Here is a 16,127-nt window from a genome sequence, read left to right on the forward strand (position 1 = left end):
GGGTCAGCAGGGCCTTCAAGCATCCGAAATACGCCAGTGTTATAGCAATTTCAACCAGATATGAGTAGATAGATCAATAGAATGATATTTAATACATGTTTATGTAAAGCCGTATACTGAAAGATTGGGGAGAACTAAAAAAGCATACTATATCTCAAATATCTCAGTAGATCCTTCCATATTGCTTTACCATGTCCAAAGTGTTAATACTATAGAAAATAAAGAGATGCATGGGGCATTACAAAGTGTTAATATACACTATACAGAAAGTAGATCATTTCTGATCTTGGAAGGATGATTTGGATATGTAAATGAAGAGTTAAAGAAGTCTTTTCAAACCAAAAATAACCCAGAACCTTTTTAACATATAAGTAAGATAACCCAGAACTTTATTCCACGACTCTGAATAGTTTCGATTCAGACCAAGTTTATGTGACCCAGAGGGACCCAAAGTGTACATGCACATTGGCAGTGCAGATTGAATAAAAATAATCGTCCTAAAGAAGAGGCATCCTTTTTTCTCATTACCAGCCATTAGCTTATGACTTCTACCGCAATCTTCCTAATTTACAATGAATCTAAATTTTCCCCCATTTTCAAGAAAGCAGTCCACTCTGACTCACCTAGAGATCTCATTTGCTGTTGGACTTGTAGAAGTTCATACAGTCTCCTTGGTCCCTCATCTAGTAGCTGCTAAACATAATTTGAGTAATCTAAAAGCCTGATTATTCAGGGAATTTTGCTACCAGAGTATTAAGTCGTCTACAAATTTTGCACTTAAAGCACTCAGCTGAAATACATTTTACAACTTAATATAGTTATAGTAAGCTCATCACTAACCCCAGATTTCAAAATCTTCACGGGAAACCAATTTCATTGTGTATCCTAAACAAATTGGAGCACAAAGTGCCAGTTAGGGGAACAATCCTTCTTCATAAGAGATTAAAATTTATTGTTTAAAGTTAAAAGAGAAAATTTAGGTAAACTGGTAAAGGGAAGACAAGATAACTAGATGTAGTAATAATGAAAACTTAACTGTGTGGAATAAGAAGGTTATGCCCATCTCCTTTAACTAAACATTAAGTGGTAACCTACTATCTATAACAAGATTTACTTGTCCTCGTACCTAACCAACTTCACTAATGTGATGCAGAGAAAATAAAAAGTACATGTATAGGAACAGAACACTAACAATAAAATTTTTAAAATATATATATATATATATATGCAGATCATTAATGGAGCAGGTCAAAACACCCCAACCAAACCAGCAACTATAACATTTATCAGCCAAATGGTAGATTTTCAAGAATCTCTACTAAGCCCATAATAACAAAAATTAATCTAAACTTGAACTTTGGGTTTATCTTCAGTCACTTCCAAGATTTAACACTTAGTAGAAATGATCTGTATGTTAAACCAAAGCATAGAATATAAATATCATGTTTCACTTAACGGAGAAAGTCAAGCAAGAATGCAGATGAGCATTGACTATTTTAAATTGGCAGCACTTGAGAGTACAAAGAACTAACAGAAATCTAAGAGTACCTATGGAGGAAACAGCTACCCCAATAAGTCATTGATCTATGGACAACCAGTTAAATTCTGGTTTTTGGACCATGTTACAGAAAAATTTAAATAGATGCAAAAGAATGTGCCACAAGCACCATAACTTGGGATAGTTTTATACATTGCATTCTTTCTGTAAAATTTGTACCAAATCTTTACACAACACCCAATTCATAATTTTCAAATCAGTAACAAATAATCAAATATATATTTCAGATAATTTTTTTTTAATAAATAAATATATATTTCAGATAATGCCACATAATTTAAAGAAAATCAACACATTGAACTATATCAAGTAATCTAAGTTAAAGCAATAAAAACATGATAGTAGCCCTAACAGTGATAGTGAAAATCTGTCAGATCCTTAGTAGGCCCTTTTAAAGACAGAAAACTACCTGCTGCAAATATTCTTCAACACTTGTTGCCTCAGCAGGAAAAACATCCTCAAACGTTGTCTTCACATAAAAATATAACAAAAAACAATAAAGAGTGAACAGTGAGCAAAGACACGTATTATTCATAGAAAATAAAGCATGTAAAATATTGCAACAAAAGCATTGTGAAAAGGTAAAGTAGACCATGAAATCAAAAATGACAGCATCTTTAGAGTAACAGCAAATTTTATATACACTAAATCAAGAGAATGAGGGAATGATGTGCCATTAGGATATGGATTTTCTAGAGTTTCTTTGTCTGTTTGGTACAGCTTATTTTTCACCTTTTTGAGAATGGTGTTGTTTCAAAAAGTTGTACCTAGAAAAAAGTGAAGTTAAAAAAGGTTGTACTCTAAAAAAGTGTGGTTTGATAACACACTACCAAACGAGCAATTGAAATTGAGTCAAAGCAAGTGAAGCATGACTTACAAAGAACATAGCACGAGGTGACAAATTTGTGGAGGAAAGCATGAGGAAGAGCAGTAACTTCAAATATATATACATATAGGAAGAGCAACAATTAAAATTTATTATTTGCATCTTAAATTACATCAGTGATATGCACTTGAGGGGAGCATTTCATTAACCATAATGTTTCAATCCTCTCACTTAGCACTAATATATTGGACGCAAAAGCACTAAATTTGTCAAATTTACTTGCAGAATAGTGACATTCATGCATTGACTTGGTGAAATGCATGTATGGAAGCAGGTTTTCACTATATAGTGTGGAATCGGATTATATGTTGCCTTCTGCAACAAATTATGTGTCCAATATATTAAATATAGATTAAAAAACTATTAGAATTTAATCAAATTCAACATTAAAAAAAAAAAAAGGATATTTATTTATAAATCATTCAAATTTTACATATTTTTACCTATTAGTTTTCTTTCTATTCATATTTATACAATGTGTTCAACAGCCTACATAAATTAAGTTAAGTGAGGAAGAATATATTGAAAATTTCACATCTAAAGCCATTCAAGGCACATTTAAATATAACTTAAAGCCTGCAGACAATAAGGCTAGGTTAGTATACTTTAGTAAGTAGAATGCAAACAATATTCCACCTTCAATTCAAAAGACTTCAGATCCCGTGCAAGTTGCTCCGCATTTATTCCCTCACGCGCAAGTAGCCTGTAAATCCAACAGAAGAGAATAAAACAAATAAAAGTAGATATCACCATATCTTTTTCTTGAAAAGAAACTGTGGATATAACTAATAATACATTCGAAATTCATAAGAAATCCAACAATAGGATTCATAGAGGTACCTTGTGGCAGCAATAGATTGAGAAGGAGCCTCGGTTCGCAGGGTTTTAGCTTTGAGCTTCTTTGATAATGCCTCTAACTGATCTAAGTTTCTCTGAAATAAACACACGATTTAACTCAGAGACAAGAAAAAGCACACCGTATAGATCCATGTGCAGACTTGAGTTTTTTTTTTCCTAGGAATACCAACTAATATGTTCTCTAATGATAAGAATTCCTAATTTGTAATTTCTTTTAGAAATATCATCTAATATTTTTTCTAAAACTAATTAATTCCAAGAGCTAGAAGGAACGCTTCACTTCTGTTTAGATTAATTTAATTAAAAAAAAAATTCATAAGTAAATATAATGGTGGTAAAGAGAAATGTAGGGACAACCTCTCGCTCAAATTGCAAAGACTAGTGCAGTAGAGCAGCCATGGCATCCCGAAATAATGTGCGCCTATCGCACCATTATAAAAATAGTGCGCCACGATTTTACAAAAACCTCTCTCGTGGAAATACCACGCCACCCCTTCCTCAAGAGGGAAGCGCTCGGCCTTAGGCGTTACTAACTAATTAAATAAAAATTATTTCCCGAACTAGTTGACTGTTATACAACTATTTCACCTAGTTCATACAAAAATATGTTCATCGAACAAAACATAAGACTCAAACTTAGATTATTTATTGGTGAGTAAGTAGTCAGCTTTATCAGCAACAAACAGACTCAAACCTGTATTTTCAAATCTCAAAGCCATTATAAACTTTTTCTAGGTTTAAATTACTCTAACTTTCCCTTACCATTTCTCTCACAGCAACCAAATCCATAAAGCCTCCGCCAATCACATTTTCTCGGAAAACAAAACGGAGCACTAAATAACACAAAAGAACAATTTCCCTCTTTCTTTCTTTTTCTCTCTTTCTCTCTTGAAAAATTCAAACATTTCAAGAAATTTCTTTACGTTATTAAAAATTTTCCTCTCATTACATTTTATTAGCAAAGCGGCTCACCAAAATTGGAAGTGAGAGATGAACCTAAGTAGTTTGCACTATACCCACGCGAGCACAAATTTTCTAAACATGTATATTCTTTAATTTTCTTTTCTTCCCCTACATTTTCTCAGAAAGCAAACTGAAACTGAACCCACAAAAAAAATAAAAATAAAAATAATATTCTCGAATCTCGAAGTTATTACAAAACTTTTTCTAGGTTTTGATTCCTTAAACTTTCCCTAACCAATTTCTCTCACAGAAACCAAATCTATAAAGCCACAAAATAACAGAAACAATCAAATTTCCTATTTTCTTCTTTGCTTTTTTCCCCGCGAGAAAATCCACACATCTTAAAAATTTTCCAAACTTTTTTTGATTTCTCGGAAACCAAACGGAAAATGTAGAGAGAGAGAGAGAGAGAGAGAGAGAGAGAAGCGTTTGGTTAGGGACCTGAAGAGGAGGGAACTGAGCGGAAGGCGCGGCTTGTTCGAGTAGCTTGGTGGAAGAGTGAAGCAGATCGGTCCAACCGCTCATGTCTTGATCGGTCGCCATTGCTTCTTTCTACTTCTACTATGGCTACTGAGAGAGAGAGACAGAAAGAGAGAGGGAAAGGGTTTTAGAAGCCTTTTAAAAGCCCTAATAATTTGAAAAAGGTGCTCCTAGCGTATACTTGGGGCAAAATTTGCCGAACAGTATAATATTGGGAAAATTTTAGGGGATGGTATAGGTTCAAAGTTTATTAATTAGTTAGATTATTTTTTTAGAAATTGAGTACAGTAAAATTGAGTTTATTATTATTGACTTCCTTTTTTAACCATGTCAAAGCTAATTTTCGGTAGAAAGTCGAGTATATTAAACTCGATTTTGGCGATTTTGGCTAGAAGTCGATTTTACTATACTCAATTTCCAAAAAAGAATCTAACTAACTAATAAACTTTGAACACATGTCATCCGTCTAAAATTTTTTCAGAATTATACTGTTTGGCAAATGTTGCCCCTATACTTGTATTGCTTGCTGGAGCTACTATGATTCCCGAGTCCGTTGGGTCGGGTCGAATCTGATCTCTTGGTTAGCCCAAGGTAATTATAAGAGCATTCCCATCAGCTGTTCTATAAAAAATACCATTTTGACACACCAAACACCTACTTTATCATTTTAACACATCATTTTACAACATACCATTCATCAGATGTTCTATTCTTCAATTCTATACATTAAAATAATATTTTCAACACATTAAAATAATATATCATCATCTTCAACAAATCAACAGCAACAAACAACGGCACACCCAGCACTGCCACCAACAACCACTGTCGCCGCACCCACCAAAAAAAACAAAAAAAGAAAAGCAACCCACAACCGGCGCACCCACAGCCACAGCCACTCGAATCACAACCCACAACCGCCGCACCCACAATCACAACCACCAAAATCAACCCACCCGCACCCACAACCGCCGCACCCACAGCCACAGCCACAACCACTCGAATCAACCCACAGCCACTCGAATCACAACCACCAAAACAGAAAAACAAAAACAAAAAACACAACCCACCACCGACCTACCGCATCCCACACACCCACCCACCGCAGACCCACCCATTGTCGCCGCCAAACCTTACACCCACAACCCGATCAACCCACCACCTTCGGTATCGCTGATCTCTGCCTCGTCGGTATGAATCGGGTTGGATCTCGGTCTCTGTATGAAAGTTGCAGTGTGGTGGTGATGGTTGTTGCAAACGGAGAGAGGAAGAGAGTGAGAAAAAAAAAATGAAAGTGAGAAGGGAATAGGAGCTGTTGCAGACGGAGAGAGGAAGAGAGTGAGAAAAAAAAAATGAAATTGCAGACAAAGAAAGGAAGAGAGTGAGAAAAAAAAATGAAAGTGAGAAGGGAAGGAGCAACAGAGAGGAGAGAGAAAAGTGATTCAGTGAATAAAATAAGAAAAAAAATTATAGCATTCCTGTTCGTACCGTCTCATATTTGAGACGGTACTGTAGCGGTGTGCCAAATTTGTTGGCATTTGGCACACCTCATGATGTCAGTTTTTTGTATTTGGTGTGCCAAATCCCAAATATTTGGCATTTAGCACACCTGATGGGAATGCTCTAAAGTTAGATTAATTTGGTTCTACAACAATGATTTGATCATTTTTAGGACAGAAGAGATCTCTAGTAACGTTGTTTAAGTATTGTAGAAATATGCGTGAGTGAAAAAGTGTTGTGGAAATACATGTTGTGTTGTTTAAATAACGAAAACTGTTATTTAAATAACGTTACCAAACAGGCTCTTAACTATTCAAACTCAGTTTTATCCTTTTTAAACCTTAACAATATTATTAATTACATTCAATTTGATTTTGAGTAGAGTTGTGATGTACATTTGTGTTATAACATTTTTCTCTCTCTCCTGTGTGTGCGTTTGTTTCTCAAAAAAAAAAAGATTTTGAAATTTTTACATTTTTCATAATAACTATTTAACATATGTATCATCTGACATGTTAGTTAATTTCCTTAAATTTATAATAAAAAATCAAGACGATCCTATCAAAAAAAAATCAAGATGATTTTTACTCAAATGACATTTTTTTAATATTTCCAATGTAGAAATAAATGATTTAAATCTCACTCCTAATTGTAACCACATAATTATCTAAAAAAATTACAATAGAAAAAATATCTAGTGATAAAATTGACTTGATTTTAAAAAGGAAGAGATTAAATTGACACAATTAATACTTTGTATTTGAGAGACCACAGTAAATTTTACCAATAATTAAATGACTAAATTAATCATTGAACTTAATTCTAATCAATACTAGCTCCCTTTGTAACGGGTGATGCGTTATAATTCTTTTTCTTGAAATAAAACTTGGCCGCTTGGTCTGGATTCTCAAAAGTAAAAAAATTCTAATCAATACTTGTTTAAATAACAACATCACAATAAAAGGTGTTCCTATAATCATGTTAGTGGAGCTACTATCATGCTCGGATGTGTTGGGTCGGGTTCGGGTTTGAATTTAAGCTCTCAACTCAAAATAATTAGTATATAAGGTTAAATTAGTTTGGTTCTCCAATTATATTTTTTCAAAAAGCCATTAATTATTTATCCCTCAACCTTCAACTCAATTTGATCCTTCAGTCTCCTTAAATTTTAACAAAATTAATAATTAGACTTTTACTTTACTTTGAAATTTTGTATACTTTTCATACTAATCTTTTAACAAATCGATCATTTTACATATTTAACTTTGTTGAAATTATAACTGAAAAAAGATTTAATGATAAAATTAATTTGATTTTAAAAATTAAGAGTCTAAAATTGACACAATTAACATTTGAGAGACAACATTAAACTTTGCCAATAATCAAATGACTAAATTATTCACTTAAGTTCATTCTAATCACAAATTTTTAAATAATGATGTCATGGTAAAAATATAAATCACTTATTTAATAATAAATTATTAGGATCTTAATAATTTTATATAAAGTTATCATTAAAAAAAAATTTATAGTAGAAGCCAATTTGGTTTTACAATCTATAATTTTGCATTTGAAGGCTATGTATAATGAGCAATGGGGATAATGGATTTTGGTTTGGTGTGGTTGATGTGAGGAGGTTTGGTTATTGTTGGAGAAGCGATTATCAAGGTAAGATAGATTTTGGTTTGTGTTTGATCTGGGGCACTACATATGGTGGCATATGGGGGCTGGGTAATAGGTTTTATTTGTGTTTATGGGCTCATTAGTCACAAGTATTGGCAAGCTCATGGGGTGAAATTTGGGTGGTTGGGTTGTGAGGCCTAAGTGAATGATACTCTTTTAACCATCATGTGTAGTGGCTCTGGTTTAGTATTTGAAATCTTGAATTTTGGTTAGGCTTTTTAACCAATTGAAAGTGTTAGTGGGAGTTGGGATTTTGGGATGTCTACCAAGGAGATTGGAGGGCTAGGCCATCGTGCGCGGTAGAATAGATAGAACTGGTTTTTGGGGTTTAGCTATAGAGGTATTTTGAATGGAGTAAAATTGCATGTGTGATGTGTCTATTGGCCCCATGATCTCACTCTTGGCTATGCAAGGTATTGAGAGAGAGAGAGGCATGGAAACAAAAATAGCATAGAAAAAGGGGAAATAATTTTTTTTTAGAAGGAAAGGGAAATAATTAATACTAATGTAAATTACATTTTTTTTTTCTACCGGATAAAATGATGCAATTGTAGTTTATTAAAAATTATATTTGTTATGGGTTTCAATTAGTTTAACTAATAAAATATTGAATAAAATATTTAAAATTCAAATTGTGTTCACAAAAAGTTAATCAGTATCTTGAGCTCAAGTAATAATTTTTTTTTTAAATAAGAAATTTGAAATTCAAATATATACCTACAAAAAATTAATTTATAAAATATATATCATATCATAAAATATATAAATATTTTTTAGAAATGATGTAACTTGGCAAATACATGGCATAGTTGAAATGGCTCATATCAAAATAGTATTCAACGTTGGAGAGAAAAAATTGAAATGGTCCCAAATTTTATAGTGTAAATTGCAAAATATTCATGAAATTATTATAGAGAAATAGAATTCTAATCGAGAAAAAAAAAATACAAGGGAGCAACAAAAAGTGAGAGAAAATTGGATTGTTTTATTTGAGCACTTGTTGTGCTTCCACAGTTCCGCTAGAGGAAAAAGAGACTGTAGAAGTTAGAAGTAGAAGAATGCCGAGGGTGACACCGATTTTGCGCAAAGCTCGTAAAGCTCTTCAAGATTCGGATTTGGTCAAGGCCTTGCAGTCTGAGATCACACACGAGCTCTCCTCCACTCCCTTTCAGGTCCTCTCTCTCTCTCTCTCTCTCTCGCCTCCATGCCTTTTCTGTTGACGTAGTCGAATATTTCTTTGCTTTGAAAATTGGGATGTAATGTAATCGAAATGCATGACTTTCACCACAAATAGCTAAACCATCACTAACCCATTTGCTCAAATCCACTAGAGACCCAAAAAAAAAAAATGTAGAAAACAAAAACATTAAAGTTTAGTTTAGTGGTGGGAATGTTTTATGGGACTAGACTAGTGTGTGTGAATGTGAAAGTTTGATCAGTGGCTTCATGGCTCATCTGGGAAACAAGTTTGGTGTACAAAGTGTAAAATTATTGGGTGTAAATATTTATCCCTCCAAAAACAAAAGCGGAATGTGGAAATTGGTTAAGTTTTCAATTTATAGTTTTGGAGGTTTTTGTATAAGCTATGGATTGACAAGGCTAAGAGCTTTTTTAATGAAATTATGATTCTTTGTCTTGGCCAACTTGACAAAAATTTATTCGTTTTATTTTGGGAATTGCTATACCATCCTGTTTTGGTGTTACACTCTCTAGGAATTATGTTTCATACATGGAGACCAAAGCTGGTATAAACATATAGCTACATTTGACTGTAAAATTTAAACATCTTTTTTGAAAATCTATGTCACTTGTGTACCTAGTATTGTAAAAGTAAAAGGATGGCTCCCTATTGAATTGTATGTGTATTGACATGGATATAGGATGACCAAAGTCATTCTCCGGGGGATTTTGTGGTGGAATGGGACTCACCACAGTCCCAAGATGTGGTTTTACGAAGAAATTGTGAGTCGGGGGAGGAGGTTGCAGTCTCAGCAGTGCTTGGTCCAGTGACTTATGGAAAAGAGGGAGTGTTTCCGAGGGATGTTTTGATGAAAGTATGTTTGAAAAAGCCTGGCCTGAGCTCAATGTTGCAGTTTGATTGTGGAGTTTTTGAGGGAGGAAATGAAGGGTCTCAGTTTGACATCCATAATGCCTATTATATCCAATCACCTACTTGTGTGAGCCCTTCAGACTACAGAGGCCCCTTATTCAGGTAAAATTTTATACTCATATGTTTTATTGAAAAAAGTTGCTCACCTTTCAATATTACCACATTTATCTTTATCCATCAAATAGCACATATTCCTGTCAGATTTAATCTTTGATCTAAAGTAAATAGCAGCAACAATAACCAGATATATGTAGTTTGATGTGTCCTATTTCTTATTTAAAGTGAGCCTTTCTAAAAGAGTTGCATTTCATGTTTTGCTTTGAGTTGGATTCTCTTAAGCAGGCTGCTCTACTTATACATGGACAATTGATAAGTTATGCAGGGATGGTGCGTCTTTACTTCCTTAGACATTTGAAAAGTATTCTCCCTGTGGGAGAGAAATTAAAATGGCAGCTGTAAGGTTGGTCCATGTATGTCCTTAGTTTGATTTTTAGTGTCAATTGAGCTCCTTTGGATAGAATTCCATGTATTTCCAAGAGGAAGCCTCGAGGCGAAACTTAATTTATGACCCCTCTGCTCAGGAGAAACTTGTAGTATTTCATTTTCTTTATATGGAAATCATGGATGTCCCCATTCTACTGAGGTTGCTCTCTAGTGTTGCTCCAAAGAATGGAGGGGCAGATGTACACAGTATCTAAACAATTACTGAATTGTTAATTTTCTTACTTTTCCTTATTACAGACGTAATTTCCTTATCTAGGATAATTTGACTCACTGAGGTTCTGTCCCCACCCCCCCCCCCCCCCCTCTCTCCCCCTTCCCCTTTTCTCCCTTCTGATTAGTAATTACACATGCACCCGATGGGTTTCAACCCCATGATCTCACCTTCCATCTTGCTCTTATATGGAAAGGAGCTCATTGGCCTCCCATTCCCCTTTTCCTTACATCAATTTATTGGCTCATATTGGATAGGGTATTCCACTGTGTATTGTCAACATGGTAGTTTAGTTTTCTTTTAATCCCAAGGGGTCAGTGAATCACCTTTACTTTATTGGTTTTCATATTTAATTTTCTCTTCTTCTGCCCCTTTTATCTAACTGCACCTAGGATGTTGATATCTTCTGTTATTACTGTTTGGGTATCTGAAAGGAGTGGAAGTCTGGAGTTTTGGGAGGAGAAACATTATATACTTTTGTGCTTGATGTTGACCCTCTTAACTCTTAAAGGACAACTATAGGTATGCTAAATGGTGATTTCCTTGTGAGTGTTATCTGGAATGAGGTGGTTTCACAGCTATACTAGTCTAACTAATCTTGTTACATGTTAATAAAGTTATTAATCAGGACAGGAAACGGTTTTACTTTCTTTGTGGATTTAACTATACCTCTCCCAAACCCCACAAAAGTGGAAGCTTTGTACACTGAGCACATCCTTTTTTATCTGTAAATCATTGGCTGTGTGATTGTGAGAGTGCTATTTTCACTGTCTATGTTGTCTGAGTACTTATCTGATGAATTTATGATCCATACTTTTTACACTATAGTGTTGCATCCTTGATAAAATCGTAAAATATGATATAAACCAAAAAATAAATCAGAATCCAAAAACCTCATATTTACTCTGGCATTTAGCTTATGCTATCAAAGTTTGGACTATGATGAAATGCTACTATTTACATCTTAGTTTTAATCCCAAAGTCATTCTTTATGTTTTAATTTTGATAAATCTTTTCATAATTATTTTTTGTTCTTCAAACACATTAGTGCAAATGCTTGTTCCATTCACATCATGTTCATTATGTTAATTGTTTAGATTTTTTCCCCCTGATTTGGATTCTCTAAAATCTAAACCATAATCATCTTTGTTATCGTTCTCTCTTTTACATCTGTGTACAGCTCTTTGGACCCTCAATTGCAAGATGCACTCAAGGAGTACCTAGATGCAAGGGGAGTTGGAGAAAGCCTGACCAACTTCCTCCTCCACCACCTACATAAAAAGGAGCAAGGTCAATATGTGAACTGGTTAAAAAAACTTGAATCATCAGTGGCAAAAAGTGAGTGACAGCTGATGGTGGGTCAATCATACATGCTTCATTCTTTCGCATTAATTCCCACCTTGTCTCAATTTATCAACTGTCGTCTTTTTACTTTTACATAGTTTGAGCTCAAATGTTTATAATTTGCAAATGTTTTTTTGTTCATTTTACAGTCTGAGCACAATTAAATTGAGTAATGGATCCCATCGAAAAAAATTTCTTTTTTTTGAGTAATGGTTATGAATGATTTTTTGGATGGATTGCCAAAATCAGCTGCATTGCTAAATTGGTGACCTGATGTTGTATGCTGCAACTTTGATGGATAATCCTTTCAATTTTCATTAATGAAATGTGCCGTTCACTAGCCTGGCCTTAAGTGCTGGGTCCAAACTTTTGCCCCTCTATGGATTTGTTTAATAGGAAAGTTTGCAGTAAAAGGCAGGTGTATCAACAACAAAATACCATAAATCCCTGCAGCCCTTCAATTATAGTGTGAAGATACGTCGGCCTCCAGAAGAACTTCATTGAATCAAAATTTCACTAAAGGAAAAATGAATGCCTCTATTCAATGTTGCTGGATTTTTAAGGCAACACAGATTCTAATTACTAATGGAATATCAGACAAAACCTTGGTTGCTGCATTCCATGCTAGATAGCCAAGCACCCCTAAGGCGTTGAAGAGAGTCATTATCTATAGTGCTCCTCTTCCTGCCATCTTTTCAGTTTTCATTATCTATGTCTGCCTTTGCAGTCCTCTGTACACAAATCTGTCAAATTTATCATTGCTTCAAGAAATGCCATATTTATTTACTTTTAAACAAAATGCATATAAGGGCAATGCATGGTTTCAGGGTTTATATAATTCTATATGTGTTTTGATTTTAGTCAGAATTTCAAGAGTCTTGTAGGTTCCAAACACAAAGTGGGTAAAGGAAAAGCAAAACAAGAAAAATAACCTAGGGTTTGAGGAATACATATAATCTGAGTAACTATTATGTTACATAATATGATGGTCAATATGTGCAATCATCATCTCGTGCATTGGATGTCCATCTTTCTTTTCATAGAATGGCTCCTGCTTGGACTAGAGGAGCTGCAAGCTCTGATCAAGGCTCACTCAGTGCGAGCCGTCCTATTCTGGTTCAAAAAACAGTAGATATAGCTTGAATGATACCATCTTTTTCCCAGCAAGGATTAGCATAAATATGTTTGCAAGCATTTGTCTCCAACCATATATTAGGACACACATTTTATACTTCAACTATAATTAGCTGTTACAATTTTAAAATGTTATATTTTTTATTAGAAAAAGAAAAGCCTTTTCACAAGGATTGTACGTGTAAAGAAGCTAGTTTAAATAAAAATAAGAATACCCCTTTCACACCTGCAACAAGGGATGTCAACTTCTTGCAGAAGACACCCAACAGAATATGCAAATAAGAAATAAACAGTGAAGGGATCTGGAAGAATTTATCGGGACTGAAAATTCCATTCAAATTCATAATCTCTCTGTGGATAATGTGGAAGATTTGAAAAATGCTCTTTCAACTAAAGTGTGTTTAGAGAGAAGGAACATTGCCACAGACAAAGAATGTGTCTTGTGCCATTCAGCATAAGAGAATTTTGATCATCTTTCCTTTCCTGGTGCTTTGCCAAAGCTCTATGGCTGGGGTCAGCCATAAATTTAAGATCTGTTCTATTTCTGGTTAAAGTATTGGTTGCAAGATATTGAAAATTGCAGGCACCTTTACCCTCCTTTGTAAGCACCATTGTAAGCAGGAATCAAGCCAATATTCATTACTAATGTGTAATAAATTGATGGACAGTTAATTCTAAGCTTTCAACAATGAAGAAACCAAGCAGCAAAGCAAGAAAAATATGAAGGAAAGCCTCAGTTGGCAAATGCTTATCCTAAAGATAGGGAGGGAAATAAATTATTTAAAGGACGCTGCTCAATTGCATAAACAGAGGGGTTACAGACAACATTACTGGCAGCAAGAGAAGCAGTGTTTCAAGCTAAAAGGAGTGGCTTTTGGTTATACAAAATGAATTAATATTTTTTTCCATTAACCATGGGAATGCTCTTACAAATACTGCACTGATGGATTAGGCTATTAGCCATAGAAGTTTTTCAGTTTTTGTAGTAAATGACATCATTTTGGGGCCAGTGTTAGACTGGGCTAAAGAGGTCTTTAGTATTGCTGTCGGGTATAGGGAGCTGGGCCGATCTGCCAAGCACCAATCGAGCTTTTAGACTGCTAGACTAGTACCCATGTAGACATTAGAACCTTTTATATGGATTGCTCTGTGTCTTTATCTTTTGTTCATTTGTTGTAACAACAAAAAAAAAAAAAAAAAGAAAAAAAAAAAAAGAGAAATGTTAAACAATTCCCAAAAGGCATTTATTAGCAAACCATTTTTAAAAATTTTTATGGAAAAAAAAAAAATTAATGTTTTGAAAATTTTTTCTATTTCTTATAAAAGTAGCATCAGAACTTTTCTAAAATGATTTGTTTTGGACGTCCGTTAATAAGACCCAAAAAAGAGAATAACTAAGGGGAAAAAATAACAACAAGGGCACTTTTTTTTTTTTTTTTAGAGTCACAACAAGGGCACATTTGGTTCAATGTAATGATAATCACAGTGAATTAAGAATTAGTATTAGAAGGCACACAAGAAGCTATAAATTTTTTTATATACGAAAAGAAGCTATAATTGAATGACTATTACTATTCATATATTTGGTGACAACACATAAATAGAACCTTAAATGAAATCATATTTAAGTCCAATTTATTAATTTATCCTTTATAAATTCATATTTACATTTTTTTTTATAGTTCTAGCATAACAACGTAGAAGTTATCAATTACATATTGGGGAAAAAAGGTTGTACTATTACTTATTAGTAGTCAAGAGTTGCAAGAACAATTAGGGGGGGAAAAGTAGTTAAATACCCAAAATTGTTTACTGGGCACAATACAGATGGTTAACCATCATTCATATTTTGACAAATGTATGGAAGATCTTGGATGCTAGCTAGGGCCTGTTTGGTGGCACTAGTATTGGATTTTTGTTTTCAAAACAATGTGAAATTTTATTTTTTGTTTTTTATTTTATTTTTAAAGTGTATTGAAAATATGTGTTTAAAGTAATCATAAGTCATAATGCAATAAAAAAAGTGTTTAAAGCCATGTTTTAAAAACATTTTTTTTAACTGAATACGCACAATTGAGTGTTTGATATGTGTAGTAATTAAGAATTTTCTGACAAAAAATTAAGAAGTTTTAGTGGAGAGAGAGAAATTCCCACAATATTATCAATGGCACCAATTCCTCTCTTTTTCCCATTTCTCCTCCTCCATCTCAAAGATTAGCTTAATCGCACATGGCTTATATATGTGGAACATTCTCTATGCCAAGGTGGTTGTCTCTTGCATTTCTCCCTAACATTACCTTAATATGTTCTGTACATTACAAACACACTACCGGTAGCTTCTTCATTCATAGAAACGACATAGTTCTTTGGTCTCGTAATGCCAAAACTAACAGCAAAAAGTTTTAGCTTTTAAGTGTCATTTGGGTAAAGGTAAAAAGTTTTTTATTTTTTATTTTAGTTTTTTATTTCTTTTTTTCTTAATTTTTTTTTCAAATAATTTAATTTTTAGTTTTTTAAAAATAAATTAGCTTTGATTTATAAGTTGTGTTAATGGGCACTGTGAGGTGTTTGTTAACACTCAACTTTATGTCAGAATTTTTATTAGCTACCCAACTTTATGTCAGTATTTTGTCGGCTTTATAGGCTTTAAAGTCGGCTTTATACCAATTCTCCTATTTATTCAACTTTTTTTTATTAAGTGAGACCTACATTATTTTAACTTTAATAAACACCACATGGTACTCATTAACATTTACCAATTTATAAATACTACGCACAAGGCTAGCCCTAAGCCTAGGCCATTTAGATCATGGCCTAAGGCCCCTTAACATGGAAAGGCCCCCAAATATGGAGGCAAAAAGGGTTTTTTTTTTTTTTTTTTTTTAATTAAAGAAAA

The 16,127-nt window shown here is 33.7% G+C and overlaps 2 protein-coding genes across 2 annotated transcripts in view; one reads left to right on the forward strand and one right to left on the reverse strand.

Annotated features, from left to right (window-relative positions):
• The window catches only part of LOC112025561 (nuclear pore complex protein NUP93A), an 8,038-nt gene extending 3,141 nt beyond the window's left edge, over positions 1–4,897 (reverse strand). The window contains exons 1-4 of the mRNA XM_065781007.1: positions 4,707–4,897; positions 3,285–3,376; positions 3,081–3,147; positions 1,968–2,027 (exon numbers count right to left, since the gene is read on the reverse strand). Coding sequence (XP_065637079.1) covers positions 1,968–2,027; positions 3,081–3,147; positions 3,285–3,376; positions 4,707–4,808 — 321 coding nt within the window. The 5' untranslated portion in view covers positions 4,809–4,897. The remainder of the gene's footprint in view (positions 1–1,967; positions 2,028–3,080; positions 3,148–3,284; positions 3,377–4,706) is intronic.
• Positions 4,898–8,898: 4,001 nt separating this feature from the next.
• LOC112025580 (uncharacterized protein At2g39795, mitochondrial) lies at positions 8,899–12,307 on the forward strand. The gene is made up of 3 exons (XM_024058250.2): positions 8,899–9,100; positions 9,809–10,140; positions 11,934–12,307. The coding sequence occupies exons 1-3, from the start codon at positions 8,987–8,989 to the stop codon at positions 12,097–12,099; spliced, it is 612 nt and encodes a 203-aa protein (XP_023914018.2). The 5' UTR covers positions 8,899–8,986; the 3' UTR covers positions 12,100–12,307.
• Positions 12,308–16,127: the final 3,820 nt, after the last annotated feature.

The sequence above is a fragment of the Quercus suber genome, unplaced genomic scaffold (assembly GCF_002906115.3).
Source record: "Quercus suber isolate HL8 unplaced genomic scaffold, Cork oak 2.0 scaffold_254, whole genome shotgun sequence".
Classification (NCBI taxonomy): domain Eukaryota; kingdom Viridiplantae; phylum Streptophyta; class Magnoliopsida; order Fagales; family Fagaceae; genus Quercus; species Quercus suber.

What these genes read in the sequence shown, in the direction of transcription:
- LOC112025580 (XM_024058250.2), top strand. Translation starts at nt 8,987, where the DNA reads ATGCCGAGGGTGACACCGATTTTGCGCAAAGCTCGTAAAGCTCTTCAA. An exon ending in TCTCCTCCACTCCCTTTCAG is followed by an intron (nt 9,101 to 9,808) that starts GTCCTCTCTCTC and finishes ACATGGATATAG; the next exon opens with GATGACCAAAGTCATTCTCC. An exon ending in TACAGAGGCCCCTTATTCAG is followed by an intron (nt 10,141 to 11,933) that starts GTAAAATTTTAT and finishes ATCTGTGTACAG; the next exon opens with CTCTTTGGACCCTCAATTGC.